General features: G+C 45.9%; 1 protein-coding gene across 1 annotated transcript in view; it reads right to left on the bottom strand.

The window, feature by feature from the left end:
• Positions 1-17,839, bottom strand: part of HIVEP3 (HIVEP zinc finger 3) — a 70,810-nt gene extending 52,971 nt beyond the window's left edge. The window contains exons 1-3 of the mRNA XM_040588376.1: positions 17,772-17,839; positions 7,182-12,842; positions 2,925-3,070 (exon numbers count right to left, since the gene is read on the bottom strand). Of these exons, the coding sequence (XP_040444310.1) occupies positions 2,925-3,070; positions 7,182-12,299 (5,264 nt within the window). The 5' untranslated portion in view covers positions 12,300-12,842; positions 17,772-17,839. The remainder of the gene's footprint in view (positions 1-2,924; positions 3,071-7,181; positions 12,843-17,771) is intronic.
• Positions 17,840-19,528: the final 1,689 nt, after the last annotated feature.

The following is a 19,528-nucleotide window of genomic DNA, read 5'->3' as shown; positions in this document are numbered from 1 at the left end:
TACAGGGGGCCAAGGGAGGTAGATGCTCCAATGGCTGGGTAACTCAGCTGGAGCCAAACACCTCCCACCACCCAGGTCCTTTTGACAGCCCCAGGGGCCACCACTCCACATCCTGAGATGGCATCACAGGAAGCTGATTGACATTCTTCAGGGAAGGAGTGATGAGGGAAAAACTGAGCTTGAGCACACCCCATGCATGGCATTGCTGAGCCTGGACCCTACACCCAGGTACGAATGTACCTCAAGGCTCAAGGAATCTGCAAGCTGTTTCCAAAACACTTCCCAGCAGGTAAACACAACAAAGCAACTATCCACCTTCACGGCCAGGCAGGAGACATCTTCAAATGGGAGAGACTTTGCAAGGGAAGCCAAGCTGCCTCACACACTCCGAGAGACTCTGGCAGGTTCATCAGTTTATTCCTTATAAACGGGCACTGGGTATAATGAAAGTATGAAATCTGTCTTTTCTGGTCTTCTCTGAAAGCCAAGAAATATGATTCCAGCCAGCAGGCTGGACAGCAGCAGGGAAAGTAGCGAGCTGGTCCTGGCAGTGCTACAAGCAATGTAACAGGGGAAAGGCAGCTACGGGATTGATGGAGCCAGGAGACTGTGTAGAGGGAAAAAGCAAGTGTTGAAAATGGCAGTGAGAAAGGCAAGAGCTCTAAAGAAATAGAAACTGAGGGGAAGAAGGAGCTAATAAAGCTGCAGCAAGTTCACCTTTTGTGAGAACACTTGCATTTCTTTACAATCTCCCTCCTTGGTTGAGGCAACAAAGCATGGGATGGCTCCAAAAGATTTGGAACCAACTGCATCCCGCTGGAAGGATGGGTCCAGCCAGAAGCAGACCATGTGAAACTAATAAATAAGGGGGAAAATGAGACAAGGAGGAAATTTTCAGGAGGCTGGGGGTGGGGGGAAGACAGTGAAATAATGTCTTGAGAATGACGCACTTTTTGTAAAACATTTTCAAGAGGTGGCCAGGAAAGGGGTCTGATCCTTTCAGTATCTCGCACAAAGCACTAGGCACCATGCAGATTCATCTGCAGGCTTGTTCCTCTACTGCAAGGAAATATCCTCGTAGATATAAGCTGCTGAGGCTGAACAATTTGACGTGAGAAACCTTGCGGGAGCTAGGCACGGACCGCCAGGTATGCACCAAAGCACCTCGGGAGAACAGCCTGTCTTGCCTGACCTCTTAGCAGTGTGTATGGCATGTAATTTAGATATGAAATTTATTTCTGTGACGTGGTGTGTTGCATTAGTGCCTGTGCTTGGCGTTAAACAGCTACTATATTCTGTCTCACATCCAGAAGGACGGCTGCCCTAGGTCAGTGCTACAGGAACTTTAAAATAAAACATAGCATACGTTCAGAATGACTAATACATTCCCTGATGCTGGCTTATATGGAACATGTTGAAAAAGTTGCTTTATTTTGTGTCTGTTGTTTAGAAAACGTGACTCTGCATCCATTGTGCTGGGCTCAGGGACACAGACAGCTTCCCCATGTGAGCACAGGGATGTGGGGATGCAGCTCGTCTTGGTGGGGAACAGTTGGGGAGCAGCCAGCACCCAGCACCTCTCCCCAGGGAGCCTCTGCAGAGCTGCTCTGCGAGGGGCAGGGTGACTTTCATTCATGTTAAAACTGAGCCTCTTTCACCACATCTAGGAAGGAGCCCGAGTCCCCCTGGAACGGCCACAGCTCTGGGAGAGCCCAGCTGAGGGAAACTGAGGCTGCTCATGGGCTTTAGAGCAATGAAACCCAGCACGCAGTTAGCCCCATGGGCCCTGTCTGCTACAGGAGGGTGATGGCAACACCCCGAACCCATCGTACCCCTCCGTCTGTAGCTTTCTTGCTGTTTCCTGGCTCCCTCCCTCAATCACTTTGGTCGTACCCATCACGGGTCCGCACTCCTTTAGCTCTTTGCGTTCCCCACTCACTGCTGACACGCATCTAAACCTGCACTGGGTGCACAGCACCTGCATCTGGGTGGGAGGTGAGTTTTGAACAAAGCAGCAGGTTTCCTTTCCCAAAGGAGTATTTTAATTTTTTGATTAGCTAGTTTGATCATTTGTTAACGAAATATTTTTTAAAAACAAGCAAACTTCAACTAGTAACAGCAGAAAACCACAACTACTGACTAATTAAAGCCTTTTTCTTACATACAAAAAACAAGACCACCCAATGGCAAAAGCAGAACTGATGAACCCTGCTAGGGATTTCTTACATGTCTTTGGCCCCCTCTGCAACACACAGGAAGGATGATCTTTAATTGTACCCCACAGACATGCTACTTATTAGCTGATTGTTTATTTTTTAAAAGATAAACAGAAGTATCAGACCAGTGCTGATTTACTGAAGAGTACTCTGAATTATCTGGAGCTGAGAATTAAGATATACATCAAATTTAGATCTTGCATCCATTCTGGTTTGAGCTACTTTGGTTGGGTGGGATTAAAATCACATGAATATAATCCTTCTTTTCTCCCCCACCCAAACCCCAGGCATCAGAAAAGATCTCCCCAGATCCTCCTTGTAATGGTAGCAACCATCAGGAACATCATTTTCAGAAGGTGGCTCTGGAAGGATTTAAAAGATACCGAGCACACTTTTGTCACATCAGAGACAGCTACAAGATGCATTTGTGCTCTTCAGCTGTCTTCGCTCAACCACCCGCTCAGAAAAGATATCGAGGTGCTTGCTAGCTTAAACACAACTCAAAAAAAAAGAAAATTAACGCAGTCCGGAGTATTTACTGATCTCGAGGGCCAGTTTTTTACAGTGGCTGTGGAAAGTAAGCTGAAATCCAACCATACCTGGACTTCTGCTCACCTCCACATGGCACCTTCACTGACTTGCCATCATTGTTATCAGTAACTCCTATGCAACTGTAACACAGAAAGGGAAATAAAATGAGACACTTACCCTCCTTCAAAGATCTTGATCCTGACTGGCTCCCCTCTTTTGGTTACAAGAGCCTCTTCTTCCAATTTTCCTCTTTTATCCTCTTCCTTCTCAGCTCTAGTTATATCTTTTCGACCTTCATTAGAAAGGGGCGAAGGCAAATGAACCTATCTCCCCAAAAGAGCAAAACAATCAATGATTACATACAAAATCACTCTAAGACAGACACAGACCAAACAGCCTCAGAGACAGCAACCTACCGCACATGCTGCTCCTGACAGCTAAGTGCAGTAATTAGGACATCCTCTCAACAGCCAGGGCCTCTGCTTCTGAATTTTGAGCCCTGCTGGTTATGTTATATTTACTGTGACTGCTTACAAGTTTTTAAATCACCCCCTGCATATGGTGGCTCAATATTATCCAGTTCTTGCCAGCTGGAAAACTGAGGCATAAAGAGAAGTGTCTTGGCTGGGGTCACTCTGAACATGTGGTAGAACCATAGGTCTCTGTTCCCAAATCCACTGCTCTGTCCTTGGATAATCCTCTCTCTATTATATGCATCTACAAAGGTCTAGAGAGGAGGCATCTGTAGAATTCATATATTTAACCTCAACCTTTGGGTTTCCCCCACATGCACGCACATTCACACAAATTTGGACTTTAGCCACATAAACCTGATATAAATCTCTTGACAGTCAAAGCTCTCGGGCGATTTCCTTTCACCAAAACTTGGTTGCCAAGGGCACAGCACAGAGAAAGCCACAAAACCAACAGGAGAAAATAACCCTCAACCTCTCCAGATGTTCCCAGGGTAGAATTTGTTTTTTCACTGTTAAAATTGCCACCCCTTGTTTGGACCAAGGTTTAAGTCATGCACTGACATCTCAGCTAGCATATTTAATGTTATTTGTTATAGTATATGGACCTAAACATTACAGCTGCCTCTCCAGCTCTGCATGATGCCAGGGGAGCTCTCCACACCCAGAATGAGATCTTGGGACATTGCCCCTCTACGACCTAACAGCACAACTAGCAGGGGCCTCCAAAGCTCTGAAAGAGGACTGCAGATTGCCTCTCACCCAGGTTGCTTTTTACAAGTGCAAGAAGATCTTTGAAGTTCAACGGAATTACCCCTGTCCTGGCTTTATATATAATTTATGGGAACAGATTGAAGGCATTTGAGAGACCAGGGTTATGAAGAGGGATTTTGGTGTGAACGAAGCCAAAGAACTGGCAGAAGTCAAAAGCAGAGCTGGTCACCCTCTACACTTCATAGTTGCTGGAAAGAGTGGCAGCTCTCAAGGGTGATTCATCTGCCCTACCTTAGACACTTATCTTAAGGGAGGATGAATCACACAAGAGGTGCCTCTTTGTCTCCCATGGTTATAGGGGAAGCCAAAGAGTGATTAGCTCAAACCCAGACTTGCAAAATTCAGAGGGCTTTAACCCGGCCTCCACAGCAGCCAGCTGCCAGTACTGCCCTTAGATTCTCAGCAGGAGAAGAGATGGACTCACTGAGAAGTAGCTTTACAAAACTGAGGTCAAACATTTCAAATTTGCCCAGTAATTTCAGAAGCTCAGCTCAGAGCATTACCTGCACCCGGGACTGCTCTTTGCCCCCAGAGCCAGCTCGCGCAGATGATCCCACATCCACACCACCAGACCCACCTAACCCTTCCTAGATCCTCCTGGGAACGGTCCCTGTCCTGTCCTATCTCCCTAAATGTGCCCAGGAACTGCTCAGGAGAGGGCTATCAGCCCAGGACAGAACAGTGCCAGGAACCAGTTTAACAATTTTCCAGCAGAAACAGTCTTGAGCTGGTGTCTCTGGGCATGGAGACATCTGTGCACAGAGGAAATCAGTGGCAGGAGACACACTGAGCACCTTCAAAAATTAGACCTTGGCCATTGTCACTTCACCTCCTGATATGAGCTACATGCTCGTAAAAATGCTAGTGATAACCTTCCCAGTTCAGTCCCTTATTTACTGAGGAATACAAAACAATTGACTTGCTAGATGTAGCATGAGGTTTATTTATTGCAGCTTTTGAAAGCACAAAACATAGACAGATGAAAGGCACCAGAGAGAGCCAAAATCATACAGTCACTACTATCCCCTTTTACAATCTCATTTAATTTACAAAGTGTGCAAGCCCGATACAGTGTAATTAGCCATCCCTACATGCGCGCTGGAGCCTACAGTCACTTCAGAATTGATCTGCTCAGTAAATCCCACTGGTAAATTAAAAACCAAGCCAAGTTTGTAGATTGTATACACAGTACTACTGCTTGCCGGTAGCTTGCTGCATGCATAATTGTACAAAATATTTGAGTTTTTTTACATTTTCTGTTGTGTTGACTGACAACTTCTAGTTACATCAAGAAGAAAATATTTAAGAAAAATAGCTAGAGCAGGGTTCACTGAAGGCTGAACTTTCAACCTCTGATTGATGCTACTGCTATGCAGCTCCTGTTAATCGCATCTTCCTGAGTAACCAGCAACGCTGCTTCCTAATCTGTGCCAGTCATAGGCTTTTTAAAAACTAAACTGAGGATTTCACTCCTACTGATCGTCTAATCAAAACCTATTTCTCTGCCTGGCATGAGGTCAATTTATCTCCACTGAAATTACCATAATTTCTGCAAACCTCACTCCTTTAAGCAGCAGGAACTAATGTCAGAACTAACATGAATTTGGCAGGACAAACTCTGACTTTTGCAAGCTGTACCATGAAAACCTTAGCTTCTACAACCAGTCAGCTTTTAAGGTTTTTTCTAAAAGGCGTTTGAGTCTTTTGAGAAAATGCATGCAGTGAAATATGCATTTTGATGAGTAAGGGCTTAACCATTCCTGTCCAGAGCTTAACCTTTAACTTCAGGGTATGAGGGTCTCGTATTTCTGAAACACACACTTGGTGTGCATTTTAGCACCATGTCAGAGAGCAAAGCTCAGAGGAGCACAGGCACTTCTGTTGGAGAAATCAAGGATGGTATGACACCGTTCAGATAAAATCCTTTGAAAACGAGTGCATAAATATGGAGCATTAGCATGGTTATTGCACTGCGCAGGTAATTATCTGCTCCTATGTCCCTAGAAATTCTGTCTTTTGGATTTCTGCAGAAGAATGGGAGAAATGTTCAATAGAAATAAACATTTATTGAATCAAAGTGACTCTACTGTGTATTTTAAGACATATTTATAAGCAGCAGCTGCAGCAGCGATTATGGTAAATTTAATATTCAGAGTTCATTTCATGATACAGAAATAAAATGAATAATCCATCAATATAAATTGACTTGAGATGAATATCAAATTGCAAAATCTTTAGAGCAATTCTTTTTGCTAGTCTACATGAACACGATTTGGATTAAAGGGACCTGCATGGTTCAGCATTAACCAAGAGGGGAAAAGTCTGGCCTCAAAATGAGCTACATAACACTAGGCAGCTACCAGAAGTGTCTCAAAGACTTCTCTGCCTGGCCAGTGCCTTTGGCGAGCTCTGCCCCTGTGAAGCTGCTTGCCTCGCTCCCCTTAACTCTAAAGGCCAGGTATAAAATACCCTTAGATACCTGGAAAAGCAGGCAGACAGCTAAGGACATGAACTACATGGACCAAACACCACGTGTGTTTTAACAAGACACCATATCTAACCTACTGAGGCACTTCTATAAATGTCACTGCATGCCTTTACACTTCTTTAGGGGCCTAGAGTACACTTGCAAATCTTCCTTTAATATTTTTAAATACTATAAGCATGCCTCTCCATGTTCATTAATGTGAGATCAGCAGATGCACAACCAGACAGAATCCCATTTCCCCAAGGTAATCCTTTTTCATTTATAACATGCAAAACGTAGGGAATTATAACAGCATTTATTAAAAAAAAAAAAAAAAAAAAGAAAAAGAAAAAAGTTGTAAAGCTATTTGAAATATCAAGACAAATGCAAATCAAGACTAATGCTTTGTGCTTGAGCAGTGGCAGTTCATGGTGTGGTGGTGATTCCTACATGTTCTTTTGATTACAAGGCAAGTAGAAACTGGAGAACAGAAATATGGCACATTGCCTTCGAGCAGGCTTGCCTTTTTTTTTTTTTTTTTTTTCATTACAGGGGGTTTTCGCTTCTTCATTCTAAAAGTTTCACTGAGAACAAATGCTTACCAAACTGAGAGAGGGATGAATAAACTCCTACTAAACTAAGAATAGCAATTCCCCGTCCCTTGTCCCCCTCTTCCCATGTATCCAAATGGATGAGAAGAAATATATAGGATTGCATTACCTCGGTCATTTTTGGCTTCCTGGAGCTGGATGGGACAAGCCTGCCTGCCTCTGGACGTGGAGCAGTAGCCATGGTGTAGGTTTCCTTGCTCACCTTCTGCTTGGACCTCAGCAGGGACAGGGCTGCTTTAGTGGATATACCTGGAAGGTTAGGATTATACAAGCTAATACACCAGCTGGCATACACTGAAGACCGTCGATCAACTTGCTGGATATGATTTGGCTTTATGTAGTTTAAATAGCACCAACTGACATTAGTGGTTGTGTGGAGACTGGGGAACTGAAGTACCTTCTTCATGTCTGTACCTTCTCGAGACTTCATTGCACTATGAGTGACCTCGGACAGAGGTGCAGCGCTTGCAGGGTTTGGTGGAGACTGCTCCACCAGTTCTTTGGAGTCTTCTTTCTTCACGGGTTGCAAAGATGCCTTGCTGATGAACTGCTTGCCAGCTGGCTGCTTATACTCTTCCAGTGCCTCAAAACTTGGAGAACCTGAATGGGACACAGCTTGCTGCAAAGTACTTGGGATTTCCTTTGGCTCTGGCTGCTCTAAAGACAAACTAGGTGGTGTTTCAACTTCGACCCTGCCTTGGCTTTCTGCAAGAAAGTGAGATTTATCCTGCTTTTTCCCTTCCTCTATTGCACTGGGTGGCTTCACCACTTCCAACTTCTCTTCTGCTTCAGACACCTCCTCCTCTTTCACTCTTTTCTGTTGTTGTGTTTCCATTGTCAGCTCCAAACTTCCAGCTGGAGAGAGCATCCTTTTGCTTCCGCCAACTGTTGATGAGCCTCCTTCCAGTCCGAGGACGTTGTCTGATGGGGAGGTGAGTGGCATGTAGCCTTTTCGCTCTGGTAAGGGTAAGGGCACTCTCAGATAGGGGCTCTGGAAAATGCTCCTTTGATCCTCCGTGATCATCTGTGCCAGATCGAAACCTAGTCCATGAACATCAGCGCTACAGACTAGGGTGCCCTTGGGCTGGCGATCATCAAATTTCGGGAGGACAATAGAAGAGGAACTGCACTGGGACTGCGTGACCAGGATCTGGGACAGCGTTGTGTACATCGCGCTCCCATAGGACGGCATATTTGTCTGGATGCGAACAGGGACAACAAGTGACACCATTGGGTCTGACCGTGTAGGAACGACGAGCTGAGATGTGGACACAGACACCGAAGGACTTGTTGTGCAGGTCAGAGGGTGCAACCTACTGTCCGAGCCATATTCTGTGCACGGGGAAAGATTGGAGGTTCCTGCTGCTGGGAATATACTGGATTTGATCTGTGGTAAATGTCCACCAGCTTCACCTGGCAACTGGAGAGCAAACTGGGACTGAAGAGGCAGAAAAAAGGCTGAAGGGATCGGTGAGGAGCCAGGGTAATGCACTGGCAGGAATGAAGGATGCTGCCTGAAGGGCATGTCGGCAGGGTGTGACATTAACGGAGGAGCGATATGAAGCGGGCCTGGGTGGATGAGCGTTTGGGGGAGGGGCAGTGGTGGGCTCTGAAATATGGAAGGAGGAATCTGGGGCATGGTGAACTGAGCAGAGAGGATGTCGGACACAGTGTGCGCGGCAAAGAGCTCCGCAGACTGCCCGGGCTGAGGCAGGAGGTGCTGGTAGGGAAAGATAGAAACCTGCGGGGACATGAACTGCTTTTCATGCAGTGTTAGCTGTGGTACGGGGTGGTGAAACACTTGCAAAGCTTCTGTGTACGGCTGGGTGTATGCTGGCGGAGGGCTGTCTTTTGGCTGACTCTTTTCACTAGGGTAAGTACCATGAGACGGCAAAGGGGATGAAGATGTCAGCTGATGGGGCAGACTTGTTGAAGGAGATTTACTTGAAGAAGGAACGGGATCTTCTGTCTCTGGCCGGCCTGCTGGGGCTGAGTCTGGCTCATGCTCTGGGTGTCTGCTGAGGGATGCTTGCCTGACCAGAAAGCATTTCCTTCTCTCCTGTGGAGCTGAGGAGGCTGAAGGGCCGGGGGTGGAGGCAGGAGTGGATGACAAGCTCCCATAGTCAAATGATTTACTGCGGGTCTCTGACATCTGGGAGGGATGTGACACGTTCGGTGTCTGCTCAGAAGCAGATCTCCGCATTTCCCTGGAATGATGATGGTGGCTTGGTACCATCAACATATGTGAGCCAACACCAGGCGGCTTTGGGTGGGACTCGGAGGGCTGGCTACTTGACTCAGACTTGCTGTGATCTTCACGATCGAACGAGACAGAGTGGCTGGAGCTGTGGGATATGCTGCTTTCCTGACTTGGGCTTCGGGTGAGAGAGACTGATTCAAAACTGGACTCTCCGGAGGACTGAGCCATTTCTGCCAGCCGCAGCCTCTTCTTTTTTGGTGGGAGTTTCTCCGCAGGGAGCTGAGAAAGGGTCTGGCTCCTCTGCGGCCACTGAAATTCCTCCGTTTTCTCTGGCTCTTTTGGAGGAGGCTCCAGCTCTGTTTCTGGTCTGTCAGGCTCTTCGGTGACCAGAATCTCGGGGACCTGGATGTTGGGCTGGCGTACCAGCTTGGGCTGCAGGGAGTGAGGCGGGCGGCTCTGCTGGGGGGGCGGCTGAGAGGAGTACTGCGACAAGGGTTTGTCTTCCTCCAAGCTGCTCACCTGCTCGATAGAATCAGACTTCTCAAAGGAGCTTGTATGCTGGATGACAGATATCTCCTTTGAGGTTGTTCTCCTCTCTTTGCCCTCCGCACTCGAAGCCGGTTTGGTATTCCTGGGATGAAAGCTGCCACTGACATCAGAAGGTGCGGATTTACCTGTATCTGCTGGTGACTTAATGGATTCACGGGTCAGGTTTAAAGCGACATCAGATGATGCTGGGTTTGCAAACTGAGTTGCTGGCCCAGCACTGGAGGAAGGAGTGTCAGACAACTCGAAAGCTGGAGGCTCCTCGTCATCACCGAGACTCTTTTCCTTTCGCCTCTTTCGTAGTGGGGTGAGCTCCAAACTGCTCCCTAGCTTGTAATGCATGATCTGGGGCCATGTGTCAGGATCCGCAACACTTTTCTCAGTCTCTGAAGAGGTATGGGAAGTGGAAGAACGAGGCTTTGAGAGCTGCAGTTCTGAACAGTAGTATTTCTTATGGGCTTCGTAATTGTCCCTTTTCTTATAGCGAGCACCACATATGTTACACTCGTACATGAACCCTTTAACTTTCGGACCCTTCCGTGACTTTTTGGTAAGATCGCTTTCCTTGGTTTCAGGCTCCTCGGGAGGTTTGGAAACAGTTTCTTTGTTTGCGGAGCTAACCTCCTCCGAGATGTATTCCACTCCCAAAGGTAGCTCAATAGCTGGTTGTCGTTTTAGCATTCGAGGATGCGAAGAAAAAGCTTGACTGCGGCTTAAGACTTCAGGCTCCATGATGTGATCATCAAATGAATAGCTACCTCTAAAGGTATGTGGGGAGCTTATAGTGCATGCAGCAGAAGGCATTGAGTGGCTTCTTAGGAGAGGCACTGTCTCTGTGGCACTGTGGGATTGCTGAAGTGACAACAATGATTGTTCGGGCTTAATTTTTTCACCGTGGGATGTCAACACTTTTGATGCATCCAACTGGCTACTGGAACCAGACTTGATATCAAACTGAAACGGTTCCCTATATACACCAGACTTTGGAGATTCAATGCTGCTACGTCTAGATAAAGAGCTTCTTCTAGGCTTAACGCTATCTATTTCACTGGTATCTACAACAGCTTCATTAATTGTAATTAGCTTAGTGATGTGTTCAATGACCTGTGTTCTAGGCACAGATAATGGTACCATACTAGGTTTCTCTTCGGTAGACAAGTGCGGAAACCCCTGGGTTGTGTTTGCAGCTAACGCTGCAGTCCTTTGCCCAATCCTACCACATTTCCCAAAAATAATTTCTGCATAAGATTTTGCATTAGTATTTGGTGGGCTGATCTGCTGCTCCGCACTTTCTGATCGTGAGAAGTAGCCTGACTCGGTACTCCCTTTGCTCCCAGGGCTCAGGAAAGCTTGTTCATCTATCACCTTCTTCCGTTCGCTTAAGCGGAGTGCAAGCTTCTGCTTTATAGTATGGGTATCTTCAGATTTATGGCTCAGAGCATGGTCTGACGAGGGCTCCACGAACTGGCTGCTGTCCTCAAGAGATTGGGACATACTGGAATGAGACAACGAACACCGGTCATGGCTGGAGCCTTGGCTCCCCCCACTCAGCAGGCTGCTGGACAGCAGGGTGTGCTTCCGCCTCGGCGACAGCTCTGCCGAGTGGCCCGACATCGCACCCGTTTCCTCCTCTGAATCTGTGCTTTCTCCTTCTGTTGGCTCTTCGAAGTCCTCCCCACCAATCCTTTCCATTTCCAAGCTCGATGGATACATCTCTGCTCCGATCCCTGAGGCCAGCCCAGCTTTTATTCGATGAGCATGAGATTTCCTATGTTTATATAAGTTGCTCTTAGTCTTAAAAGAAAAGCCACATGGAATGCAAGGGTATGGCCTCTCACCCGTGTGTGACCTGATATGTTTTTGGAGCACACTTGGCTTCGCACAAGGCCTGCTGCAGTACTGGCAAATATATTTGCCTGGCTTCTGAGGTTTCTTTTCCTTCTTGTGCACTTCCTCAGCTTGTTTTAAGGAAACTTGTGAAGGGCGAGGGATATAGACCTTTTGAACAGATGGCATGTCCTCTCCAGGAATGATTGGTGAATGGGAAGGTAGGAGCTGGCCGTGGTGAGAGTGAAGCCCAGGTGATGAAAAGGAGCCAGAGGGACCTGGTCTTACTGGATCAACTAGCTGCCACGTGGGACCTTCGAGGACATGTTCTGGTTTCCCAGGAGACATAAATGCTGGTGACAGTGCGTGCTGCTGAAGCTGTGAAACGTGGGGAGGATGCTCAAAAGAGGAAGGCTTAGGTTGCTGCTGATGTCCAGTCTTCTCCTGAGACTCCTCTCTTGGAATCGGCAAAGAACCAGAAAAGTGCTGCTGCGATATGATATCTCGGAGAGGGGTTCCTTGCGAAGAAGCAGAGCTGCCCTGGAACGTAGCTGCAGATGAAATACTGGCTTGGAAAGCCTCTCCTTTGGGAAGCCTCTTTCTTGGACTTTCCTCAGCCTTTTTTGTGCTCTTCTGGCTTTGTTCAGGATCCATGACCTTAAAAGGGTCTTTGAATGCTATTTCGGGAAGGTTTTGGCAGGCTTCATTTATGAATAATAAAGGTCTCTTCTGTAGATTCCCTGTTTTGCCTGCATTTGCTATGAAGCTGGAGCCGCCAGGAGATGGTTGTTGATTTAAGATTTTACTAAAGTGTCACTAGTTGCTATTTGATTCAAAAAAAAAAAAGTTTCAAGGTCAATAAAGTTCACATTGGTAACACATGACAAACTACTTCAAAGAGAGAAAATTTTCCAAAACTTTTAGTCCAAATATTTTCCTTGTGAACTTGGTTAAGGCTTTAAACCTTGCCATTTTATTTCAGTTGACAGTGGCAAGCCTTCAAAGTCAAGATGCAACCCACAATGTGTCTCTTGTTTGTTATGCAAACCTTTGAAAACTTGAGACTTTAGTGCTCATCTCATAATGATCTTTTTTTCCTGTGCAAGGAAAATAACACTGAATGGTGTATGTCCCCCTGTGTCTTCCTTCTGTTCCACTTCTGAGTTCAAAAGCCTTGGAAAAGTATTTCCCACATTTCTGTAATTACATCCAAAAGAAAACAAACAGGAAAAAAATTACTTCAGCATTTGTATTTAAGTAATTAAACACTGCTACTTCTATAGAGGATAACAGTAAATATTTTGCACAAAAGTAATTCAGAATAACTGACTGAATGTCTACCATTCATGAGACACTGCCATTAAAAGAAATCTAAACATACATTGTACTAAGTCAAACCTCAGGGACTCATGCTCAGTTTAATGCACACACAACCTGGCTCTGCAGCAGTAACCAAAGACAGTAACTTGAAACACAGGCAGTTTTGAAAAATGTATCAAAACAGTTTTAAACTTGAATTCCTTCTAATCTTCTGCAAACATTTATGGTTTTACAATTTTTATGATTATGTTTCCCTTCCAAACAGACTACATAGTAAGGGTGCCTAAATACAAAGCACTGCCTAATGTAGCACATACATTCACTGACAAATAAAAAGCAAGTCTTTTCTGCATAAAATCTGCTCTTAAGCTTGCAATAATCTTCAGTGTCATTTACAACAGCAGGTAAAGAGAAAGAACACACACGCTTTTACCCAAACCTTGCCTCTTTAATTTCCTGCCTTTTGTTACCAAACAATGTTGCAAATCCAACCTCTATAGCGTGCATGTATTTTGTACGGGCAAGATGTGAAATTGGCTGTCTGGAAAGGGGAACCCTTCTTACAGTGAGTTTGAATGGGCGGCTCTATTAAACCTACCACCCTCGTCAGCAAATATAGCTGTTAATGAGACACTCGGAGAGGAAGTTCTCTGATTCCACTGCAATAAGACAGCATTACCAAGAGATGGAATAGCAAATGGGTGGGATACTCCTAAGGAAAAAAGGACGGTGCTCTGTAGGTGAAGTAAACTGACACATGTAATTTACAATGAGAAAAGAACTATCGTCCTTCTTTACAAAGCTATTATCTGCCTTAGGGTGCAGTGCCTTGCTATGACAGAATGGCATCAGTTTAATTATGGGAAATTGCTCATAGCTCTGCTGCTTTGATCCTGTCCCATGCAGGGGGAGGGTGCGTGGCTGCGGCTGAAGTGTAAACCCAGCAAAACAGGGAAGCACAGGGGACTGAGGTTTCAGCTGCAAAATGGCCTGACTTCATCTTGGGGAGCAATGGTGAAGAGCCAGCAGAAGAGGTTGGTTGCATTCGACATAAAGTCCTGCAAGATTACCCACTCCTTAGTCATTCCCACAACCCTGTGGACCCTCCACATTCAATGAGGAGAGAGAGAAATGGAGCATAAAGCAACTTTGATTTTGCAGAGTCTCAAGATATGACAACACCCTAGGACATATCATGACCAACTAGACTTTACAAAAGTGGTTAAAAACTGCCTATTCTTTGGACAGGATTGTTTTCACCTAATCTTAGAGGGCCAGAAGTCAGGGTTCGAGTCCTTAGACACAGCTCCTTATACTATCACAGACAGGCAGGTGCCGATGAGGGACCCAGCGGGGGCAATGAGTCCCACATTAAGGTCCCAGTTCAGTGAGACCGATTGCCCTGAGATGTCAGCTCATATTGACTGGGTTCATGGCTTACTTGGCCAGTTGTGGCACCCACATCTTAGGTGAATATACAGAAAATCAGTCCTGTCCTTAAACTTCACCTTCCTTTTCCTCAAATATAGGTTCTGCTCCTCTCCAGCATGAGCTTCACCTCTTCCCAGGACCTGCAGAGCACCTGCACTTGCCCCAACCTGCTAAGAAAGGTGCCTCATGTTTATGGGCTTATTGCTATGAAGAATAATTAATTACATTTTGAAACCCCTTTTTGGAGAGTGCTGACTCTTCAGTGCTGACTAACACCAACCATGGTCTGGGCTAGGCTTAGAGCACTGTACTTACAGCACAGGACTTACTTAAGATCAAAGACAGCTGCAGAGCTGATTTATCATGTAGATTTTTGCCTAAGATGCTGTTCTTTGCCCCACTCATGGCACACAGGGCATGTTAACTTGGTAGAAATGGATTTAAGCAGAGATTTTTTCAGCAAGCGTAAAGTGAACGCCACCTCCCACAAGCTCAAGCACTCACATTTAAGAACTGCCAACTCAAGAATGTCTGAAAAATATTTTAATAGTGTTTTCTCCTATAGGCTCCCTTTTCACTCCTAAAGGTATAATAATTAGGAATAATGTGAGGAAGCTTCCTGAGATGATTCAGTATCATCCCTAATGTTCATACCATCCTCGGTCTCCTCTGGTGAACACATGGGCCCCAGCTGACTTTGTTAAGAACTCTGCACAAAAGTTAACATTTAAAAAATTGGTCAACAAAAAGGTGCACCTGCTGCCTACAGCAGCGAGCACAGCCATTCTCGGGCAATTCAGGCTACTTTCCACATATTTTTCCCATTACTGGAAATGGCCCCTGGAATGGCAATGGCAATCTCCTAGCTGGATGCAGTTACTCCAGATGGAAAGCACTCCAAAGAAAATTCAGCAGTGAAAATGCAGTGGTAGCAAAAAACTAAGTCCACCCAGTTAAAAGCTGTAGGAGGCTTTCTCCCCTGTGAACCTCGAGGCATGGTGAAGGAAGGGAATGAGAGCTTCCAGCAAGCTGGCTGCAGATGCCTGGCACTGCTCTGCTCAGCTCAGATACAACCTAGAGTAACTCAGGAGCATCTCGTTGCATTACACCAGATAAGAGATCTTGTTCCCACTGCTCTGTCTTTCACTTGGTGCATCCCTCCCGCTGGCAGAGGCAGAGGGGCTGGCGCAGGCCAGCCCTCCACAGAGCTCCTCTGCACACAGGCAGCTGCCTGCTGGCTCCTGGACTTAGTGGGACTAAGGTGGGTGGGAAAAGAGACTTTTTTTTCTTCCTTATTTTCCTTCCAGTTTCTGTACTCCTTACCTCAGACAAAATCTACCTTCAGACTTGAGCCTTTTAATATTCATCACACTTCCCCAATTCTCCCATTTGTTCTCAGAAAAGGCACATCTTTTGGTTTCACTTTCATCTCCTCCTCATGACCCGAGTAGCTTCTTCTTTCTGTCATGTGTTATGCCTCTACTATTTTTGCTTATCACTTTCACTTAGTGTGTATTCTGCACTGTGCTCTCTGCAGAGCAGCACGACAGCAGCTAATGCACAGCAAGGCAGCGCATGGCATTGGCACATCAGCAAATCTTTTAAGAAAAAAAGTCACATGGATTTTGTGGCACATGGTTTCCAGCTGTTAACATTGCATGTCTGTGGGCATATCCAAAGTACAGGCACTAAAACTGGGGATTCCAGCTATTATTTCTATTCAAACATAATTTCTTAGGGTTTTACTTTACATGCAATGGAGCAAACATGAACAGAAATGCCTGTTTCATTTGCAATGGTGGAAACAAAGACTGCCACCTGATGAAAGAAATCAGTGACAAAATTCCTTCCGATTCTAATGGGACCAGAATTTTACCCTAAAGCCTGAGATAAAATGCTTAGAAATGCTCTATTAGAAAGCCACAATTGTTGATATTTTGAATTACTTTATTATGGCTGAAATGAATTCCTGCAAAGCGGCCCAAGCACAGAGTCTCTCCCAATTCTAAGCCCCACCTAAGTCCTCCTAAAGGGTTTGAGGAAACACTAAGTAGTGTCGAGCCTTCGGCTGGTCCCTCTGTGCCATATATGCAGCCACACACCCAGACAAGCTCTTTACCATTGGATTTAGGATTGAGACCCCCCATAAGTCGGAAGAGAAATGCTGCAGGCTGCACCTGCCGCCTGAGCTCCTGGTGGGGACATCACTGAAAAGACATGTGAAGGCATCAGGTCTTCTTCTGCACTGTAGTTGGCCTCCAGAATTCATTCCTTTCAAGCGATGTGGAAACTGCAGTGCTTAGCTTTCTGTCCCTTGCCTTTTGTTTCCAGGACACTGAAACATCTTGTTACAGTAGATCCTGTTGGTGGCAAAACTCTGCTGTTGGCAATACTCAAGCAGGTGGAAGGATTTTCTCCAATGCTTGGTCCTCTCCCAGCCAGATCAAGACCCAGTGTGACTAGTGGGAAGACGTTACAACTCTGCCTTTCCTATATTATATTTTTTATTTTTTTTTCCAACCATAACAACATTTTCTTCTATAACACCTAATTTGAGCCTGTTTTTAAGAATGCAAAGTTTATTTGAGAATGTCTGCTGTGCTGCTAGAAGATCTGCATGTTTATTGCTTGTGATAACTTTTAAGCCATTTGGGCAATTTTAACTAAACCTAACTGATTACCAACATCTGACATATGTTAAATATATTTTAAATCTTAGAAGTTTTGTGGAAGTGAGTGAATTAAGTAAAACAAAAGTTCTTATTGCTGCTCCTCTGAGGGACAGATGCAGCTCCCTTCTTATTGGCAGCCATTAATATGTCCCATCTACGGAAAAGCCACATTCAGCATTTACCCCTTTTTAATTTACCAAGGAATCAACCTGGACAGACACATCTGTGGGAAACCACATCCCTTTTTTCAGTAGCTCACGATGTTCCCCAGTTCTTGCAAAAAAACTGCAAGTCCACACTTTACAAAAGCAGATGAGGTGATGGGCAAAGCACAGGGTGGTAGGGCACTCTGCTACCTGGAGATTGTGGCCTTTGCAACTAGATTCCCAACTGCAGCTTTGAACAAAAGGGCAGGTGCCACCTCAGACATTCAGAGTGATTCATGACAGAGGGATTTACAACGCAAACTGGGCAGCTGTAGTAGATCCTCTGTCACTACCTCTTGTAACTAGGCTCAGAAATATGAAATGCTACTGCAGCACTGGGAGGACGCACCAGGCAAATGCTTCTCAAATATATTGAAGATAAAGCAAAATAAACCAGACAAAGAGCAAAGCAAGTCCTGCTGCCAGGTTAAGCCCCCTGCAAAGGACAGTGCACACATCCAGGCTAAGTCACTAGAGAAAAAACAGAGATTACTTACAGTGGATTTGGTAGTCTGTAATTTTGATGCTGTCTCTCTTCTGTTTGCCCACAATTTAATTCAGTCTGTAAAAGAAACAGCATGTTGGAATTGCAATGCGCGTACATTAAAATGCCATCTCAGCAGTGAGCACCAGGACTTACATCAGGTGCCCTGATGGAGAGGATTGCTTGGTAACCGAAACAGTACACAAACTGAGTCCCAACAGCTGGAGAAGCCCTTGGTGACTGCATTCACCTCCTTCAGCACGTGTGCCCTGATGGTGACGTGCATGCTTACAGCAACCACAGCGCCAGGGGCATTCCTCCTCCTGGACCAGTGTCGGCTGCAGGCAGATGCAGCACAGCCAAGGCAAAAGCTCCACAGCCTGGCATGGATTTCAGGTCTGCTCAGATACTGAGTATTCAGATCAGCACACAGGTGCCACAGCCCTTCCTGCAAAGCTCCTATTTAGTCCTGAGTTTTGCATTTAGACCACATTCAGTTTTAAGTAGACCATTCAGTTCCTCCATATTTGCCTCCCCCAAATTTCCTAACAGGACCAGAACTGATCTGCACACGGGTCAGGTTTAGCTATAGGAAAGCAACATTCCAAATGAAGATCTACTTTCAAAAACGACCCTGAGTATGGACCGTGCTCCAAGTGTGCTTTACATGCAAAGAAAAAGACACTTCCTTCACATTGCACACAAGGATTGCAATTCCACATGAGAATGTTTGGTTTCCCCAGGCTGATGTCCCTCCCCATCACAAATCCTGTGTCCCATGGCACCTGTGTAGCCCAGCCTGCAGCAGAGGAGTCTGAACCTGCCACCAGAGCTCAGCTCAGCGAGGAACACCATCAGGACTAAACACCTCTGTCTTACTTTCCTACATGGCCACAGAATTTCTGAACCACAGAAAGACCAAAGGCCGAACATATTGCTTACTAAAGCGCCTTCAGAGGACAATTCTGATTGCACAGAAACCTCGGTTTTCAGAAGCAGTTTAAGGTCTCTCAGGCTTTGTGACAAATTTATGAAAGCTTCAAGGGGCTCCCACAGCTGGCTGCTGCAGGACAGCCTCTGACTTTATGGCTCACATGCCCAAAGGAGCTTTGCTACTGCCACCTTCTTCCACCTGCCTTTAACCCAGCTTGCCACCACCTTGCCTTTTTACCACAGCATGTCCAATTCTGCACTGCACCTTCCCTATTGCTCAGCCGCCTGCCATCACAGACCTGATCATGCCTGTCAGATCTCCAGCCCCCATCATTTCCTTCCTCCTGAAAACACAGTGCAGCAAGCCCCGCTGCACCTCCTTGTGCCAATACCAGCTGTACAAAGGTGAGGTTGCAGTGTGACGCCACCTCACCAGCCCACCTCTCCAAACAGCAGAACCCCTGAGGGTGTGCCAGGGCCTCCCAAGGGACACGTGCACCTCCCTGCACAGACACCAACTCAGTCCAGGCAGACAGGGACATACAAACATCTAAAAAAGGGTAAGTCTAGAAGCTAAACACTGTGGCAGGTAGCATCCTCTCCCCTGAGTAGCATGCCCAACCACATCCATGAGAAAATGGTCATTTTTTCACCACTTAAGTTTTCACTCCAGTTTTGCCATCCGGACTCCCAGAAGCTGTAAGTTCAGGAAGAGCAAAACAGCAGAATGATGGCACTGCACTGCCTGGACACAGCCCTGCCCACTCCCAAGTCCCAAGATCAAAGTGGAAACATGTTTGGTGAAGTGTCATAAAGTCTGTTTGAACTTTGTGGCCA

The sequence above is a fragment of the Falco naumanni genome, chromosome 3 (assembly GCF_017639655.2).
Source record: "Falco naumanni isolate bFalNau1 chromosome 3, bFalNau1.pat, whole genome shotgun sequence".
NCBI lineage: Eukaryota > Metazoa > Chordata > Aves > Falconiformes > Falconidae > Falco > Falco naumanni.
The sequence above is the reverse complement of the archived record's forward strand: the minus strand, read 5'-3'. Positions and strand labels throughout refer to the sequence as shown.